The sequence below is a fragment of the Hylobates moloch genome, unplaced genomic scaffold (genome assembly GCF_009828535.3).
Source record: "Hylobates moloch isolate HMO894 unplaced genomic scaffold, HMol_V3 SCAFFOLD_19, whole genome shotgun sequence".
NCBI lineage: Eukaryota > Metazoa > Chordata > Mammalia > Primates > Hylobatidae > Hylobates > Hylobates moloch.
The window spans coordinates 43678622-43699067 of record NW_026652294.1 but is presented as its reverse complement, the minus strand read 5'-3'; the positions used below and the strand labels follow the sequence as shown (position 1 = coordinate 43699067).

General features: G+C 42.7%; 1 protein-coding gene across 2 annotated transcripts in view; it reads right to left on the bottom strand.

The window, feature by feature from the left end:
• Positions 1-1630: 1630 nt before the first annotated feature.
• Positions 1631-20446, bottom strand: part of MYOCD (myocardin) — a 102587-nt gene continuing 83771 nt past the window's right edge. Inside the window, exons 10-14 of one of the 2 annotated variants that reach the window (XM_032139101.1) lie at positions 17129-18061; positions 14078-14221; positions 12429-12557; positions 9947-10004; positions 1631-7508 (exon numbers count right to left, since the gene is read on the bottom strand). In XM_032139101.1, coding sequence (XP_031994992.1) covers positions 6937-7508; positions 9947-10004; positions 12429-12557; positions 14078-14221; positions 17129-18061 — 1836 coding nt within the window. In that variant the 3' untranslated portion in view covers positions 1631-6936. The remainder of the gene's footprint in view (positions 7509-9946; positions 10005-12428; positions 12558-14077; positions 14222-17128; positions 18062-20446) is intronic. The other variant, XM_032139102.1, reaches the window with a different exon arrangement.

The following is a 20446-nucleotide window of genomic DNA, read 5'->3' as shown; positions in this document are numbered from 1 at the left end:
CACTGCAACCTCCGCCTTCCGGGTTCAAGCAGTTCTCCTGCCTCAGCCTCCTGAGCCCACCATCATGCTGGGCTAATTTTTGTATTTTTAGTAGAGACGGGGGGGGGGGGTTTCACCATGTTGGCCAGGCTGGTCTCGAACTCCTGACCTCATGATCCGCCTGCCTCGGCCTCCCAAAGTGCTGGGATTACAGGCGGGAGCCGCCACGCCCGGCCACTGTGGTACTTTCTTCTGACAGCCCTGGCCCTCTTTTCTTTCCTACACTTCTGCCAGCAGCACCCCTGCCCCCTTGTTCTACTATCTACATCCCCTGAACATGGTCAATTCTCTTAAATCTTCAGGCCTTTGCACAGGCTATTTCCTCAGTCTAGAATGCTACTTTCCTTAGCAGTTTGCCTGCCTAACTCCTGTGTCATTTAATGTCTTGGCTTAGTGGCTTCCTCCTCTGGAGAGTTCTTCCTGGCCATCCATCCTTCCTCTACCTCTACCCACCAAGACTTTATTAAATGCCCTTCTGGTAGCACATCGCATGCAATTATCAGACTACACATTATTCCCTATTTTCTTGTCTCCTCGCTAGATGGCAAACTTCCTGAAAGTAGGAATTATGTCATAGAAATCTATTATTTCTGCTTTTTCAGCAGTACTAGCACCCCAACTTTCCCTTAGAAAAACTCACCTTCCCTACTGCCAGTCCATGAGATTCAAATGATCCCACTCCATAGCTCAGGGCTGAGCAGGGTATCCAGCCCCTGTGCATGTATTTATTTATATCCACTTCTCGTGGCCATAGAGATGGATTCAGGGAAGACCATGACCTGCTGGGACCACTGAGAGCGAGTTCTGAGATTTCTGCTAGGACTCTCAGGACTGAGAAACTCTCTTGTTGCTGGAATTGCTACATGTGGGGCTGCTGGCAACCCATGGCCTTGTTGATTCTACATAGGAGAGCCCACTAGAAAGTCAGGCTGACGCAGGGGCAGAGAGCTGTGGTAGGGAGAAAGATCAGTTCTTAGCTAAACCAGGGCTTGGGACATTTGTCCATTCCGGGGCTCTTTTCACAGTCTGATATTTCCCCTATGTGGTTTATGTGTTCACTAATGACAAAATAATAGGCAGGAATAAATTTAAGAGGAAAAAGTAGATTAAAAACTAGGTCTTATTCAGGGAGTCTATACATATAGGCCTCTTGATACCCAGTTTATCCTGTGTTATTATTCAACTTGCTCAGTTACTAAACTGATGAAAACACTGAATTAGCTAAGTTGTATATGTATGTGTGTATCTTAATGGGCATATACATAGCTTGAGAATCTGTTTTGCAAAAGTTCTGATTTTATTAGTATGATCCATAGTAAGTATCAGTTTAGGCAGTTTGTGCAGTGCTTAAGATCCGGGCTTTGGAGGCGCGCAAATCACAGTCTGACTCTTAACTCTGCCATTTCTCAGTTGTGTAACTTTAGGCAATTTATGTAGCCTCTAAGCCTGGTTTCTTTATTTGCAAAAATGAGGATAATAATGGTACTACTTCATGGGGCCATTGTGGGAATAAAAGGAAATAACACATATAAATAGTACATAGCACAAGGCCTGGGTACATCACACAGCCACGAAAAAAAAAAGTTTTACATTTCTTTTTAAAATAAACATTTTATTTAAAAATATATGCATTTTTTTAAAAAAAAGAACACATGCCAACTTTGGTATTTTAGCCACTGCTTTTTGTCTCTTCCCAGTAACCCACATTTCTTTCTGGGTATGCATAATTGAGCCAAAGAGACCAACGTGAAAATACCATTGCACAAGGTCCCACAGAGAACCTATGCTTGCTCTTTTTTTCTTTACAGAGTGTCTCTTTGTGCTTCACTGAGGGAGGAAATAAGCACCCAGCAATACATTGTCCTCCGTTCCTACTGCAGGGCCATTGCAAAGGAACTCTGGGGAGCAGTGTGGGTTCCTTTCCTTTGGAAAACATTAAAATAGCTTCCAGGATCCCCATCATTATACTCCCCTTTTCCATGAACACACAGGAGCTATGAAACCACTTCTAGGAAATGCATGCTCCAGTGTTCATGATGGCAGCAGATGGTTAAAATAAGCACAGGAGACCTTCAGGCGTTGGTTTGTCTTAATCCACAGGGAAAATCGCTGATTCCCAGAATCAAAAGGGAACTTACTTACTCACATGTTATTGCATTCAATGAGTCCTGTGATAATTTCCCTGGCAGATGACAACAAAATTCTTTCCAGATCTCATCCTGTGTTGAAATCGTCTCCCCATGGGTAGGCTCAGTCTAGCCAGGGTTTCTCTATAAACCTGGACTCTAGAATCAAACCCAGCTCCTTAACGCAACTGACCAGATCTCAGCACTATAGGATTGTCTTGTTCCAGGACCTGGGCTCTGTGTGTCTATCAGTATCATCTGTCTAATAAAGCATTGGCAATTTTGACCCTGAACCAACCTACCAGTTTATATTGGATTTATGAGAAAACCAAGAACCCAGACTCTTTTCACTACAGGTTTTCTCATATCTGATATTTGATAGCAAACTGTGTACCAGCAACTGGGAATTTCCTTCTGTGAGGAAGGCAGCTGAGGGCTGTAGGGGGAAGTCAAGTTGCCTTCATATTCTCAGATGATTTTCTTTTAAGGGCCAGAGGCTCACCAGTAAGTGTCCCTTTTGTCTATAGAGCTGCTATGATAAATAGGGATATGACGCAAAAATACTTCCTCCACCCTTTCCTTATTTTCAAGGGGCTTCTGTATCTGGCAATCAAAACAAATCTTCAAACTCTTGTGGATGTTTTAAATGATGGGTGATATTAAAAGATCTCCAAGTGATGGACTACTGGTGTTTGTCCACAAAGAAAAAGACAAGAATTTTGAAGTGAGAGATAGCTTTTAGCTAAAAAGTGATCCCTACCTCCACCCTCCCTTTTGGAAAAATGAAGACCCCCATTTTTTTTTTAATCATAGCTAAAAGGTTTGTAGTTTGAGGACTGGGAGATTCTTAGTGTTCTTGTGTGTAGCAAATACAACTCCCTGGTCATTCAAATCTGAACAATCTGTGCTGAATCAATTCAGTATTGTTTATCTGAAGATTTGTGTGCTCTGCCCATGGTGGGCATTAAATATTAGCCACTGGATGAGTAAATTTGATGTGGGAGTTTTCAGCCAGACCAGAATCCATTTCTAAAAGAGCTGATTGACTTTAAAATAAATAATATTTGGAAAGGACTATTTTGAATGCTTGGGATAGGTTTTACTGATGCTTTTTTTTCAGGTTGGATGTAAATATTTTTGAATGGCAAAAGGCTGACAGTTCTCAGACCCTCTATTATTCAGGTGAAGATTGTCTTGGTTTCCTCAATTACTGGTACAATTGTTGTAGTGCTAAGAATGACTTCTCCTTAAAAAAATTCTGATTCACTTCTCATAATGTGACAGCTAGACTGAGAAGTTCATAGATCAGAAAGTTTGGCCCTTTTTTTTCTTCCCTCCTTTCTTTCCTCTTCTTTCCTTCCTTCCCTTCTCCCTCCTTCTCTCTTTAGCCCCTTCCCATCTCCTGTCTTCCCTTCCTCTCTCCCTCCCTCTTCTTCCTCCCTCCCTCCCTCTCTTCCTCCCTCTTTCTCCCTTAGAATAGAATATGTGTTGTCTCAATAACGTTGATAGAAGCAGGGTCACTACTAATAAGCACTGGCTTCCTGCAAGCACTTGCACGAATAAATTTTTTGACTTCTTTAGATAAGTATGAATCTACCAGACTGCAGCAAATAGCTGCAAATGTCTTCAAGTCTTCATCACCATGGGGGTTCAGAGGTCTTAAGAAAACTACACATGGTCATCTTCAGGGTCTAAGTGCATTAGGGAACTTGAATGTGACCATCTTCGTAAGTCTTTGTACATCTTTTAGTCATGCCTGATTTGTCATCACAAAAGACACAACTAAGAGTTTAAAAGAATTTAAAATAAAATTCTCAATGGGAGACAAATTCATGGATTATCTGATCTACTGGAAGCAGCCAACTTCATCAATTTTCTCCCAATTATCTCCAGTTTTCTCCCTCAAATTTCATGTCTGAGCTATGAAGAGAGAGGGTGAATGCAGTCTGTGGAGACTGTGGAAGGAGGTTGAGAGCAGTTATACAGAGATCTGCTCTTTTAACTGTGTTGGTTTGCATTAGGATATAGGAACCATTTTATCTTTTGTCTACAGTAAGGCATAGCTATCAGTCCTGGGTCATAGCCTCAAAGATCCCCATAAAAAGATACAATCTGGAGAAGTACAGAGGCCTCCTAACTAGGTCTAGTCTCTCAGATAGAAATACCCAAGGAAAAAAATAATTAACCCTCAGTCCCAGGTCTCAGAGTAGGGGCACTGTGTGAGTTTGTTTTCCAAAGGAAGTAAGGGGAAGAAAAAGAACATACAAACAGCAAAACGTGACACCTGAAAAGTGCACTGACCAGCAAGCTTTGTCAAGACCCCAAGAAAACATCAACAGCTGAGGAATGAACAAATGTGTGGAGTGTATTAATAAGGTTTTCTTCCCCAGTAGCTTCATCTTCAAAGGAAACACTGGCAGTTTTTTCTTCTGGATTTTTTTGGTTCTGATGACTGACATAAAAGCAAAATAAAAAATTTACCATGTGGATCTTTTAAAGCACAATGTAGATAAAGGAATGTAAAATGTTTTTCATGTTCCTTTCATATTCCTCTATAAGAGACTGTGATACCATTTCCAGCTACTAATGGTGAAGCCATTCTGTCTTTTCACATCCATATTCATTGCCAAGATGAGCTTGTTCACGATAAGCAAGTAGCTGTGAGTCATCGGGTTGGAGCCGTTAGTCATACACAGAGAGGCAACGTGTAGTCTGGTTGATTAATCAGAAATTCATAGTGAGAAAGGCCAGGTATCATTCACAGCAGATTAAGGGTTAAAGGCTTTTGGTGTAGAACTCTGTAACACTGCTTTTGAAGATACATGCACACACAGATATAATATACACACATGTATATATTTATTATACATACATGTATGTTTGTGTGTGTATGTGTATTCCTCCACATCCCACCCCCAGAATAAGATCTGGCAGCTTTCAGAGTAGCAATCACCAAAAACTCTGTGTTCACACATTTTTACAAGTTAACAATGGAATGACTTCTAAATCTTTGGTTTATCAAAAAGACAGCTTCTAAAATCACAACATTTTTGATTATTTTTTCTATAAGTGCACAGTGAACAACTTTTTTTTTTGCAAAAGATAAAAACAGTGCCTTAGTGATTTAAATTAAAAAAAAAAAAAAAACAGCAATAGCTCCTTTCTACAGCATGCAACAATATAAAATGGTGAACTGGAGCCACAGTGAGCCTTACAGAGACTGTCTTGAAATTTTAGCTTTTTCCAACCCCCAGCCAAAGCCACGAGAGGTAATGAGGAATGCACATTAGACCATTGTCTTTTTCCTTCCATTGTTTTCAATGTGCAATTCTGTTTTCTTTCAAAAACTCAGATCTGAAATTCTCTCCTGTAAATATCATCCATATTTGTCTTTACAATGTAATGATTTCCAATTTCCCCAGAGCAACACAAACCAATAATTTCTTGAAAACTAAATGAGAATAGAAAGAACTTCGTGACTGATGGACCAAGTCACCAGTTTCTTCCTCAAGAAATTCTTGCGACTTCCTTTTGCAGCAAACCGTGCGTGTGGAGAGTGAGTTCTCCAGAAGAACCTGGATTGTTAAATTTTTCAAAAATGGCTTTCTTAGGAGTATGGCAGCTTGTTAGAACTGAGAAGTCCTCCCCTCCCAATGTTGGGGCAGAAAAAGAAGGATGGCCAAACGAGGAACAGGAAAGGATTGGTACCTTGAAGGAAAAGTGGAGTGAGAGAAAGATCAACTGACAATAACAAAACAAAAGGAGAAGTTGGACTCCCATAAGTAATGTCCTTTTATAGGAACCTAGGGTGTTTATCCCAGGGTATGTGAAATGATGTTATTCTCTAGTCCGGTCTGAATTATCCCTGGTACGGCTTCCTTCCTGTGCCTTGAGATATATTTCTACCAATGTGGTCATCTCTAGTCTTTGGAACTAACGGGGGCTGTGCTGGGGAGCTTGTGGCATCTCCTTCGGGGGAAGAAGGTCTGCATCCTTCAGGGTTCTCATCTAAGACACGTACTTAACAGCACAGAGATATTGGGAATGATTGGGCCACTGGTTAAAAAAGAAGAAAGTTCTGGGTGGAGTTCTGTGGACTCAGTTCAGGTTAACTGTTATTAGTGACCACATAGAGTCCTGGGTACAGGTTCAGAATCACTCCAGTGGGGCAGTTTTGTGGTAGAGGGACAATTGAGTTGACTTAGCTTCCCTGGAAATAGATTGGTTTTGTTCCTCTGTCTCAAGAACTTTTGATCTGAAGCTGGGTCTGGCTTCTCTTTTCAAAGATAGTAATGGAAACATTGGGCAACAGCTTCCATCGCAGGTATGTCTTCCATAAGCTTTGAGGGGCTGGCTTCCCTGTACTCCCAAAAGACTATGTTTTCCTTCCACGATATGTCTAGTGAATTTATGAGAAAAGCTTACACTGTGAGCTTATGCCCCAACAATGCCTGAGAAAAATTATGGGCTAGAAAATATACTGGTCTTTGAAAAGGCAGTGAAATATCTTTTTTGGCATCCTTAATCTGAGAAAGCACATTTTTGAATGCATTGCTGAAATCATTAAGAGTTACTGAATGTTGGTAAATATTACAGTATATGTGTTTCTAAAAATGACTTCTGTTTGTTCTTGTTGATTGGCACAGAAATCTCCATTGCTTCTTTCTAATTCTCTTCTTCTTCTGTTTTTGGACTGTAAAGTATGTATGGCTGTGTGCTTTCCCCCATGGAACTCCTATTGGTCTTCCATAGCACTGGTGCATTGGGCATTCTACCACTGCTGCAAGTGAAGGTCCATGGAAGAATTCAAATTGAGATCAGTGACATCGAGGAAATCGATGTTGAAGATGCTGGGGCTGCTGGTGGTGAGGGCGCTAAAGCCTGGTGTGGAGCTTGGCGGAGTGAGGTCCAGCCACTCCATGGTTTCCCAAGGAGATTCAGTGAAGCTTAACTGCAGCCCATTGCTGTCCACAGAAGAGGGTGAAAACTGTGTCTGCATTGGAGAGAGGGGGCCTGGCAAGATCTCATGTGCATTGAAGAGGTCTTCTGCAGCCTTCCCAGAGAATCCATCCATTATCCCATCAAAGTGAGGCTCTTCACTCCCAATTTTTAGAAGGGTGACATCACTCACTTTTCCTAGGGGGCTCTGGGTATTTAATAAGACTTCAAGATGCTCATCACTGTCGGTGGCATAGGGATCAAAGGGGAGCTGGCTGCCTGAAGAGGCTTGTTCAAAGGAAGCCGAGGGCTTGGTGAGGACAGCAGTTGGACTTCGGGAAGATCTGGGTATCTTTGGGACTTTTTGAAGACATGAGTGATCCTCTCTAGCGTCTGCTGGCATTTCTGTGGGCAATACACGATGTGACTTGTTAAATCACTTCAAATTGAGCATGCCACGCAATATGAGTGAGTTACACTTAGGTACAGAAGATGGCCATGCTTCCCTGGTCACCGCTCACCACCCAGTCTCATCTCTAAGCTGCTCTATCAATCTCCAATTCATCTTCCCTCTGGTTTTTCTCCCCAAACCCTTTCCTCTTGGGAATTCCACTCTGTGATTATTAAAACTCTCTTCTCTGAAGGTCCTGTGCCTACTCCTCTGACCCCTGGTAGTCCCTTGAGGACACTGAGTCCATCCTGACACCATCAGTGAGGGCCTGAAGATGAGGGACCAGGTGCCACACCATTGCCATTTTCTGATTGCTACTCCCCCCCACTTCTGATGACAACTCAGCAGTTTTGGGTTTTGAGGGTGACACCAACGTCTCACCCCTAGCCTCCTGGCCACTCCCCCTCATCTACTGAAAACTCTACTTCCTACTCCATTGCCTTTTCCCCACTTGAACCCTTCTCATTCTGTAACCTGAGTATCCTTGGAAATCACAGTGTTCATGCTGGTGTCTCAGCTCCCGAGTTCCTCCTCAACTCCAGTGATTCCCCCATTGCCACCCTGTCAGACACACCTTGGATTGTGTCATCTCCAAATACTGCATCCTTCTCAAAGCTCACTTTCAAGCTATACTTTCTACTCTCTGTCCATCCTCTCCCAACCCTCCAACCCACTTATTAAGTACCTTGTAACAATAACTTCCCAACCATTTATAGTCACACCAATCCATAGACTCTACTATGTTGTCACTGTCCACCAGCCCCTCTGGTCTTCACTTCTTTCCTTGTCTAGCCTATATTTTTGGCAGAACCCCACACCTGGAGGAACCTGATCATCTGCCTTCGCTGAGCATGCTCTAGATCAGCAGAACGTTGCAAGAGAAAAATTAAATAACTAAGCTGACTTGGTTTCACTTTAGAGTTCTGAGGTCAGACCTACAATTGGCATTTAAGACTGCAAAACAACCCTGCTGTGTTTCTCCAGAAAACTCAATTCATTCATAATTAAGTCATAACTGCTCTTCTTCCCCTGAATCTTCCACACTCCCCTTCTGCATCCTCAAGCTTTTCTGGCCTTGCCACATATTTCATTAAAAATATACAAGGGCAGGCCGGGCGCGGTGGCTCATGCCTGTAATCCCAGCACTTTGGGAGGCCAAGGTGGGCGGATCACGAGGTCAAGAGATTGAGACCATCCTGGCCAACATGGTGAAACCCCGTCTCTACTAAACATACAAAAAATTAGCTGGGTGTGGTGGCACACGCCTGTAGTCCCAGCTACTTGGGAGGCTGAGGCAGAAGAATCGCTTGATCCTGGGAGGCGGAGGTTGCAGTGACTCGAGATCACGCCACTGCACTCCAGCCTGGCGACAGAGTGAGACTCTGTCTCAAAAAAAAAAAAAATATATATATATATATATAAAGAGTGTGTGTGTGTGTGTGTGTGTGTGTGTGTGTGTGTGTGTGTGTGTGTGTGTGTGTGTGTGTGTGTGTGTGTATGTGTGTGTGTATGTGTGTGTATGGGCATCTGATATGAACTCTTCTCATCTTTCCATTACAGAACTCATTTACATACATATGTTTGTGCCCATCTCTTTCTTCTTCCCTCTTGTTACAATGGAGGAAAGGTCTGTTTACTTGCTTGTTGTCTGTCTCCCTTACCAGACTGTAAACTCCATAGAAATCAGGACTTCGTCTGATGCAGCACTGAGACTATGACAACGCTTGGCTACCCCTTCTCTGAGTCCTTTGCTACCTCCGTCTCTGAAATTTTAGATGTTTTTGGCTTATGGATTCCTCCGAGTGCTTTTATTTTTATCGACACATCCTCCTTAGGTCATCTTATTCATTTGTGTGGTTTAAAATTCCAGGTACACATAATTTTTTAAGTAAATAAATGAACAAATTAAAAGGTGACAAAAAGAACATGTTGATTATGTTTTATTGCTAGCATGAATAACATTTAAGCATGAATGAACCATCCAGTGGGAGGTTGCTAATTGAATTTCACTTTGAGTAGTAGCACAAAACGTTCATTATCTGCTTTTTTCTTTTATTATAATTGAGGAGGCAGGGACATTGAGATTAGAACATAGAAAGAAGTAGTGCAGCAAGAGAAACACTTAAGGAAACAAGGATTAGGCTGAAACATGAAAACTATTTAAATGATTGCTGAAAAATGCTCCTAGGACAAAGGCAGTGAGGAATCATCCACTAAGCCTTCTTTTATCAGCTCTAAAAATGTGTGAGAAGCTCAAAGGAAATGGCTGTCCCTGAGGACTACCTGGTATATCCAACTCACAGTGTGCATCTGATCTTGGTACCCAGAGTTCATTCCTTAGAGTTCATGTGGGCTCAGAATGTCCTAATGGACAGGACACAGGCAGTCTTACCTCCACTTTCAATAAGCACGTCCAGGAGTTCATCCATCTGCTGACTCCGGGTCATTTGCTATTACAAATTAACCAAAGGAGGACAGACAATTTAGAAAGTGGTTATCTCCGTAGGAAATCATTAGAAGCAGCACTGCAAGATTTTGAACTAGGTTTGGTCAAGGTATTTTTTTGTGGCAAAATACACATAACTTTAAATTTACTATCAACCATTTTTAAGTGTATAGTTAAGGGGCATTAAGTACATTCGCACTGTTGTGTGACCATCACCACCATCTGTCTTCAGAATTCTTTTCACCCTGCAAGACTAAAATTGTGTACCCATTAAACCATAATTTCCCACGCCCCATCCTTTAGCCCCTGGCAACCACCATTTTCCTTTCTGCCTTTACGGATTCGACTATTCTATCTAAGTCCCTCATATAAGTGAATCATACAGTATTTGTTCTTTTGCAACTAGCTTATTTCCGTAAGCATAATGTCCTTAAGGTTGATCTATGTTGTGATGTGTCAGAATTTCTTTTTTTTAAAGACTGAATAAAATTCCATTGTATAGATATAACACATGTTGTTTATCCGTTCATTTGTCAATGAACATTTGGGTTGTTTCTACCTTTGGGCTACAGTGAATAATGCTGCTGTGAACATGGGTCTATTGCCTAAAGATTTTTAAACCATGTTTGATTAAGCTTCAGTAGTAATTTTAGGCAGATAAACTAGTGAATGAAACAGTCTACTACAAAAGGAGAAGGGAAAAAGAAGGCAGAATGCTTCCTAGCACAGGGTACTTCAGAGTCAGTTCAGTTGTTTGAGAGGTTTTCATCCCAGGAGCAGGACATCTTAATATATAGAAAATGTCTTTTTAGGCTCTTACTTTGAAGTGACCTGAATCTACCTCTTGCTTGGTTGCTGCAATGTGGCCCAAGAACTTGGCTCATATTTTGTTGGTTCCTCATTGCAGTAGCTTGAGGAACCTGTAGAAACTAGTAGGGTATGCCCCCTCCTCTCTGGCTCATCTCAGTAGGGTCTTATTTCTGAACATCCACTTTGCCTGGCCCTTTTCTTTTGAAACTGAAGAATCAGCTGATGTTTACAGACACCAGGGGAGAGGAATGGGGAGAACAAAGGCATATATCCATCTCACTCCTCTGACAGCCCAGACTCAATAAACACAGGTATCAGTAATCAATATGGATGGGAGCACTGACCAAAAAATGAGTCATTTATCAGTTCAGAAGGTACCATATGCCGAAGGGTCTGGCAGGTAATGGAAATAAACTGAATATAGAATAAGAAAAAGAGGCAGAGAGCAGAGCATAGCTGTGGCTCAAAGTAGCAAAAGAACCTTGCTTTAGGCAATTGTTGTCTCGCAGCAGTGTGGCTCCTGGTTTGCCAGATCCTCTAATTTTTTAGAAATGAGAAAGCCCACTCTGCATACTATCTCCTGTTATTTAAAACATTCTTTAAGCCAAACAAAACTTAACTGGAGGCTGACTTTGATCTGTGGGATACCCATATGCAGCAACTGATATAAATGTTCTTCTCTGGGTTGAGCACATATGAAGGGCTATCGAACACCTTATCCAAGCTCAGACTACTTGAAATAGGGGATCATTAATTGTTTCTCTTTTTCTTTTTCTTTTTGAGATGGAGTTTTGCTCTTGTCACCTGGGCTGGAGTACAGTGGTATGAACTCGGCTCACTGCAACCTCCACCTCCCAGGTTCAAGCAATTCTCCTGCCTCAGCCTCCCGAGTAGCTGGGATTACAGGCACACACCACCACACCCAGCTAATTTTTGTATTTTTAGTACAGACGAGGTCTCACCATGTTGGTCAGGCTGGTCTCAAACTCCTGACCTCAAGTGATCCACTCGCCTTGGCCTCCCAAAGTGCTGGGATTACAGGTGTGAGCCACCACACCCAGCCTTGTGTTTTCTTTTTCTGACTTTTTAATTTTGAGACTTTCCAAATCCAAATGAAAGTAGAGGATATAGTGAACCTCCTTGCATTTATTATCCAGCTTCAGTACCCATCAATGTTTTGCCAGGGTTATTGAATTTTAAAGCCAGGGAGAACCTTAGAAAGTATTACCCTGACCATCACTGTCATCTATTTGAGAAGCTATTATGTGCCTGAACAATGTGGTAAGTGCGAGGTTATCCTGGTATTACTTACCAAGTAAATATTATCCCTATTTTGTATAAGAGAGGTGAAGTATTCACCTTAGTGACAGTGGCAGCTGGCAGATGGCAGAGCTGGTACCAAAGCCAGACAGGTGACCGTCTTCTCTCCCTGCCTCACACAGCTACACACGCAACACTGTTTTCCAATTATTGTCTAGATAATTTGCTTATTTTGGTGGTGTGGCACATGACACACTCAATATCAGAATTTACAAACTGCGTGAAGTATAATCATATCAAACAATGTCTGTTCATTGAGTCAGTCTATTCTTCCATAAAGAACAAATCACATGGTTACCTGCTTTACGGCATCTTCATAGGATGGAGGCTGTGTCACCTCTGAAATTGCTGAGCTTGACTTAGAAAAAGTTGGGGATGGAATTGAAAACTTTGGCCCCACCTTATCAGAAGAGTGTAAACCAGCCATCTGCATGGGTAAAATATGGAGAAAGACATTGAATTCATGGATCTGAAATGATATTGTTCCTGTTCTAGAAACAACAGGCTATATTTTAGAAAAACTGATCTAAGGAAAAAAGGAAAGTCCAGGGCTTAGAAAATAACTCCCATATATTAATAATAGTGAATGCGACTGTGGGTTTATTGGTGGTGGCATCTTAGAATGGGAACCTTGCAGATCTATTTTCCTCCTTAAGGTGCACCCTCTTCTTTTAGGGGAAAATAAGTAAGAGTCCAATTCATTACAAAAAACATCAGGCTGGGCGCGGTGGCTCACGGCTATAATACTAGCACTTTGGGAGGCCGAGGTGGGCAGATCACCTGAGGTCAGAAGTTCCAGAGCAGCCTGGCAAACATGGTGAAACCCCGTCTCACTAAAAATAAAAAAATTTGCCAGGTGTGGTGGTGTGTCTGTAATCCCAGCTACTCAGGAGGCTGAGGCGGGAGAATCACTTGAACCTGAGAGGTGGAGGTCGCAGTGAGCCGAGATCGCGCCACTGCACTCCAGTCTGGGCAACAGAGTGAGACTGTGTCTCAAAAATAAATAAATAAATAAATATAAAAAATAATCAACCCAGGAATTTCCAGAGTAATCTACCCCACAGGTCATTTATTCCAAACTGAGTATTTTGCAGAGAGCTGGAGGCATTGCTGAGGTCTCTTTATGAACCAGCTTTGTTTACTGTGAGTGTGTTCTCCTGTGGAGTGCCTGGCCCACTTCAGGGTCTCTGCCCCTTCCCTGACTTGTGGTATGTGGCACTTTTATGTCATGCTTATCTTGTTTGTCTCCTTTCTGCCACCTCTTCTTTGCCCCTTGAGACTCTCCATACCCTGGATCCTTCATACCCCTGACTTCTTCCACCAGCTGAAGGGTGACGTCTCTTCCTTTTCCATAAAGATATTGCACTGTGACCCCTGCTTTGCACATCTCTCCAATCCTGTCCATGGATCTGTGTCCCTCTCTCTTCCTCCAACGTTGTTTCCCACACACCCTGATCCCAATCTTTAACTTCACAGAAATTGGTTTATTGTTCATGTTGTTTTGCAAACATATGGCCATTTTAGTCATCATGATTTCTCGGATGACCCCAGGAAATGACTCCCTGGGAAAACTTGTAACTCAAATTTGTACATCCTTTTAGATGCATTTGGAGTGGGTTTGTTTCTCTCTAGAATGAAATTTACTTCTGCCTTGAAAGGGAACTTCATTATTGTTCACTTTGGAGGACCTTTCTAGCCCTTTACAATCAATCTGTCCCTCCCTCCCACCAACATTTAATGTTGTAAGCATAGATCAGTCATTGTTAACCTATATTGTTCTCTATTTTTTATTTTATTCATTTTTTTTTTTTGAGAAGGAGTCTCACTCTGTCGCCCGAGCTGGAGTGCAGTGGTGCGATCTCAGCTCACTGCAACCTCTGCCTCCCGGGTTACAAGAGAGAAGAGGCAAAGTGAATCCCAGGTTGAAGCCTTTTTTCAGGTGCCTACCTTTTGCTGTACACGTGGGCTTCTGGGACAAGGGTTGCCCCCGGCACCATGACTGCTGTCTGCTTGGGCTCCAGAGAAGGGCGGGTGGAGGCTGGAAGAATGGGGAGAGAAGCTTGGAGGATGGCCATCGTGTGCTCCTGAGTTCTGTAAAGGAAGAAGTGACAAATTACATGGCCAGCGGCAGCTTACTTGAGTGTGACCTTTGCTGACAATTCTGGTTCCTGCCCTGTGTCCCCTGGTGTCATTTTTAAAAACCTTCCTAAATTCCATTACCAGATTAACTTGCCTAAAATCTGGCTTTTTAGACATCACCTACTGCTCAGAAACTTCCAGTAGCTCCAGGTATCCACATCATAGGATTTCCGCTTTCAAACCAGATGGGTGTTCAAGACTCTACACTTTGGTGCTGTTTACTTCTGCAAGCTTAAGTTCTACTATTCCCGCCATGGACCTCCAGCAGCATGCCCTGCACATTCCATCCCCCTACCTTGTCCCTTTCCTGGCCCTCTACTTTTTAACATGACACTTCTGGTCAAATCCAACCCCTTCACGAAAGCTTCCGGGACCTTTCAAGCCCTTTATAATAAATCTGTCCCTCCCTCCCACCAGCACCTAATGTTGTAAGCATAGATCAGTCATTGTTAACCTATATTGTTCTTTTTTTTAAATTTTATTCACTTTTTTTGGGACGGAGTCTCGCTCTGTTGCCCGGGCTGGAGTGCAGTGGCGCGATCTCGGCTCACTGCAACCTCTGCCTCCCAGGTTCAAGCTATTCCCCTGCCTCAGCATCCCTAGTAGCTGGGACTACAGGTGCGTGCCACCACGCCTGGCTAATTTTTGTACTTTTAGTAGAGATGGGGTCTCACCATATTCCCAGGCTGGTCTCTATCTCCTGACCTTGTGATCCACTCGCCTCGGCCTCCCAAAGTGCTGGGATTATAGGCATGAACCACTGCGCCTGGCCTAATTTTTGTATTTTTAGTAGAGATGGGGGTTTCCCTGTGTTGGCTAGGCTGGTCTCAAACTCTTGACCTTGTGATCTGTCCACCTCGGCCTCCCAAAGTGCTAGGATTACAGGTGTGAGCCAGCGTGCCTGGCCTGTTCTTTATCGTTTTATCATGAAATTTTTAATGTCTTCAAAGAGTCTTTGTGAACCATAAATCACTGTACAATGTTAGCAGCAATATCATCAGTACTGAAATTTTTGGTCCAGAGCTGTGTCTCAAGAGCTCTTTTTACCTTTGTTTCCCAGGACACTACACATTCAATAAATGTTTGTCAATTATGACAATAATTTATTTAGGTCCTAATTTCTCCCAGAGTGTCCCTCAGGGGTAGACATCATTCATTGGAATGCATTGTTCCTGTAGGTTTGTAAAATTAATTCTCATTACCTTTTGCCACACTTCACACTCTTGGGGAGGAGATATTCCACTTGAATAGGGCATGTACTTAGAATTAACAAATCTTGGGTTCAGGTGATCCTGGGTAACTAATTTAAGCTCTCTGAGCCTCATTTTCCTAAATGACAAATAAAGAATAATACATTGGAGCTCATAGGTTTCTTGTGGCAATAACTGAGATTACTCATAGACATGCCTCGTAATGCTTGGCACTTAGCAGGTATTCAGTTAATGTGAGTTTTCTTCCGATTCCTTTTCTAATAATGGTGATGTCAGAAGCTTTTGATAATGTAACCTTTCTCAACTTGACTTATATAGGCTTTCCTAGTAATTCTTCAGCTCATGAGCATAAAGTCTTTGTCAGTCACCTTTGCTTAGTCTTTGAATTAGTGAGTCTTCTAAGCCATCTCCCATGACCACTTCCATTATGCTTCAGCCACTGGCCGTCTTTCTGATCCTTGAACAGTCCCTACAAGCTCCAACCTCAGGGCCTCTGCATGTGCTATTTCTTGTTTGCCTTAAATGCCTTCACCCAAATATCCACAACATTTTCTCTTTACTGCTTTAAAGGTTTTGCTAAATGTCCCTGGCCCTTCTATTTAAAGTTGCAAATTTCCGGCTGGGCGTGGTGGCTCACGCCTGTAATCCCAGCACTTTGGGAGGCCAAGGCGGGCGGATCACGAGGTCAGGAGTTCGAGACCAGCCTGGCCAATATGGTGAAACTGTCTCTTCTAAAAATACAAAAATAGCCAGGCATGGTGGCATGCGCCTGTAGTCCCAGCTACTCGGGAGGCTGAGGCAGAAGAATCGCTTGAACCCGGGAGGCAGAGATTGCAGGGAGCCAAGATTGCACCACTACACTCTAGCCTGGGTGACAGAGCAAGACTCCATCAAAAAAAAACAGTTGCAAACTTCCAAACTACACACACACACCCCTTTGCTTTTTCTCCATAAGATGTGTCATCTTCTAATATAGTACATAATTTACTTTGAAATTGTTTAATTTACTTTTAAACTGTCTCTGTTCCCATGAGAATAGAAATTTTTGTTTGGCTAGTTCAGCACTAATTCCCAGAGATGAGAATGGGGCCTGGCACATAGTAGGTGCTCAGTAAATGTTTGCACTATGCAGACCATTACATGAAGAGTAAGATCTGATGATTTCCCCTTTAAACCTTTGAGGCATTGGTTTGGCCTATGATAAGGTTGGACACCAAGGAATCCTGGGAATCCTGAGAGCAGTGGTCAGCAAACTGCAGCCCACAAGCCAAGTCTTGCTCACTGACTATTTTGTAAAATAAAGTTTTATTGGGACAGAGCCACGTGCATTTGCTTACATGATACCTATGGCTGCTTTTGTGAAACAAAGGCAAAACTGGGTAGGTATGACACAGACAGTGTGACCTGCAAAGCAAAAAGTATTTACCATCTGGCCCTTTACAGAGTAAGTTTGCCAACCCCTGCCTTAGAAGATGAGTGAGTTCCTTCTACCATGAAGATTCAAGGATTGTAGTGTCTGGGAGATGCTGCTATGCTTTTGGTAAACCCTTCCCATTGAAAGTTCTAACATTAGCTATTTAGCAGTTGAAAATTTGTAACCCACTTCCAGAAAGAGGCGTGAACCAGGCATGGTGTAAGGTGCTCTTACCTGTGCAGTGCACACCTGGCTGCTGATGGGCGAGGAGACCCTGTGCCCTTCTCCCTGGGCCCCGGAGGATGAGGGCAGAAAGTGAGGGTTGTTGGGTGATGGGGGCAAACTGATGTGCTGTGGGCTTTTCACCGCCCCCAGTGGTGAATGCTGAGGGGAACACTGGGGGCTGAGAAATGTGGAAGAAAGTACATTGGTTTGATCTGAGGACTCCACACAATGAGCATTTCCAAGGGGCTGGAGTTGAGCAGCTTCACAAGCCGGCGGGTGACACTCTGAGCTGTTGCTTTGTCTTTTCACAGGTACTTGGGATGCAAAAGGACAGCTGGAGACAGCCTCTTCCTGCTTGATGGAGGCAGCCAGGAAAGGCAGCGGCTTCTTCTCTGAACAGTTATTCCTTTTCTGCTTCTGAAGCTGCATCCTCAGCTCCTCCACCTGCCTCTGCTCTTGCTGGAGCTTCCAGGTGAGTTCATTGATCACCTTCTGCTTCTCCACCAGCATCTTGTCCTTCTCGGAGTCCAGCCCATCCAGCTCAGAAGGAACAGAGCCCCCGTTCAGGCTGCTCATGAGACTTTCCTCCGTGCACACATGGACTGGGGACGGGTGCAGGCCGAAGGAGGGGGAGGCATCATTGAAGGTGTCCGGCAGGGACCCGGCGACTGACAGGTCAGAGGAGGCTGGGGAGATCGGGGGGCTGGAGCTGGTGCTGCCAAAGTGGTAGAAGCCGTTGGACAGGGCACTGGTGGAAGAGGAAGACTGGTAATTGGGGAGCGTGTTGGGTGTGACAGGAAAAGTGACAGTCGTTATATCCCCAAAGTTCGGCACTGGGTTACCAGAGCAGTCCTGGAAGGGTCGAAGTCGGTCCATAAGAGCCGTTTTGGTGCCTGACACAGGCAAGCCCCGAATTCGAAGCTGTTGTCTTAATTCAGAGACCTAAAGAAATCAGAATGTGGTTAGTGTGCTGTTTAACAACAATATTTTTAAAAGTGTATTCATTATAAAATTAGCTTCAAAACATCACAAACGGAATTCTACAATACCCACCTCTTTTTTATACTTCTTTCCGATTTCCTCTCCTATACCTGATATAAATCAGTTTTGCACAATTTTAACAATTATTTTTAACTTTATCATATACGGTGTTTTCATGGCCTTAGAGTCATAGAAACGTAGAGCTTGAATGAATGGTAGAAGTCATCTAATCTACTGCCAGTCATCCCTCATGGCGATCTGTGTCCCCATTTTATAGATGAGAAAACATATCTGCCTGGGTTTAGACACAAGCCCTCCAACAATAGTCTTGAAGTACAGCAAAGTCTGCAGCTTTTCTGGCTTCCTTGGTGAGGGCTCTTCCTACCACGTTCTCTTCCTTAAACCTGAGCACGCGCCAGAACCACTGGACGGTGTGTTACAAAGCAGACTGCAGGGCCCCACTGTGGGGTTTCTGACCCAGTTGATACGCATTTCTAACAAGTCCTCAGGTGGTGCCCGGACCTGACTGTGAGAACCACGGCTCCATATAAACGTTTATGTCCTAATTTTAATGACCAGCTGAATAATAGTCGTATACTGAGAGAGTATGTGGCGATAAGACCATCAGTTCAACTCCTGACCCTGCCTGTTACTAACTCAGTGATCCATCACTCGGTGCCTCAGTTTCCCTTCTGGGAAATGGAGGAAATAATACTTACTTTATGCATTTTTGTGAGGGTTAAAATGGCTTAAAATGTATAAAGCACTTGGAATAGTGCCTGGCAAATTGTTGTGCAATATAAAGTTTTACTAATATTATTATGTTAATTCACATGTAATTATCTTATCCCTGTATTTTTTATAATGTTCATAAACTGGAAACTCTAAATATCTACAAATATGAGAACTGGTTAGGTAAATGATAGTGTATGCAAATGATGGGACACTACAGATCCATTAAAACTGATGCTATAAATATTTGCTGACATTGGATGATTAATTGTCATGGTATAGTAATAAGTGAACAAAGTTTGAATTGATTGTATTTTTCTAAAAATTATATAAACAATGTATGTATATATATACATATATATATTTAAACCTATGTTTGCGTATGAAAAATCCAGATAAAAATAGGCTAAAATGTTAATAATGGTTCTCCTTATCTGTATGTCCTAAATATGTCACATAAATGTATTATGTTTGTAATTAAAACAGGAAACATATTAAATACCTAAATTTCAATAATTTCATAAAACAGAAGACTGTAGGGAAATATTCTGATACTCTGTAGGGAAAGATTGTTTGAGAAAAATATCGAAAACAAAATTTAAAACCTCTGTAAGTCAAGAAACTACAAAGCGCAAATACAAATAGCTATCTTGGGAAAAATGAATTGCGACACAAATAATAAAGTGTTAAAAAGCTCAATGTATCAAGTGTGCTAATTGATTAAAAAGAAGATTGATACCCAGTATAAAAATGAGCAAGGGATATATGATCCAGCTTTTCAGAAACAAAAATAAAATTTAAAATATGGACAGTAATGTATGTATATCATCATTAGTAATCCAAGAAATGCAAATGTAATGAATATATATCTATTTGTATTTATTAAGTTGGCAAATGAATAAGAAGACTTTGTGTTAACTAAGTAGCAGCAAAAATTAAACAAAATTAGTGTTTTTTTTGAGGCAGAGTCTTGCTCTGTTGGTCAGGCTGGAGTGCAGCAGCACAATCTCGGCTCACTGCAACCTCCACCTCCCGGGTTCAAGCAATTCTCCTGCCTCAGCCTCCCGAGTAGCTGGGATTACAGGCACGCACCAGCACGCCTAGCTAGTTTTTGTATTTTAAGTAGAGACGGGGTTTCACCATGTTGGCCAGGCTGGTCTGGAACTCCTGACCTTAGATGATCCACTCGCCTCAGCCTCCCAAAGTCCTGGGATTACAGGCGCGAGCCACAACGTTTTTGAAAAGCTCTTTATTACATTGCTATTCAAAGTATGGTCCTCAGATAAGCAGCATCAGCATCACCGGGAGCTAGTTGGAAATGCAGAATCTTGGGCCCCTCCCCAGACCTGAATCAGAATCTTCACGCTACCAAGAGCCTGGGTGATTCAGTTCACACATTAATGTTTGAGAAGTGCTGCTTTGACAAGCTGCTTCTGGGAACAGACTGACATAAATGTTCAGGGCAGAAATTTCAATATGTATCAAAAACTTTAACCAGGCGCGGTGGCTCATGCCTGTAATCCTAGCACTTTGGGAGGCCGAGGCAGGCAGATCACGAGGTCAGGAGATCGAGACCACGGTGAAACCCCGTCTCTACTAAAAACACAAAAACTT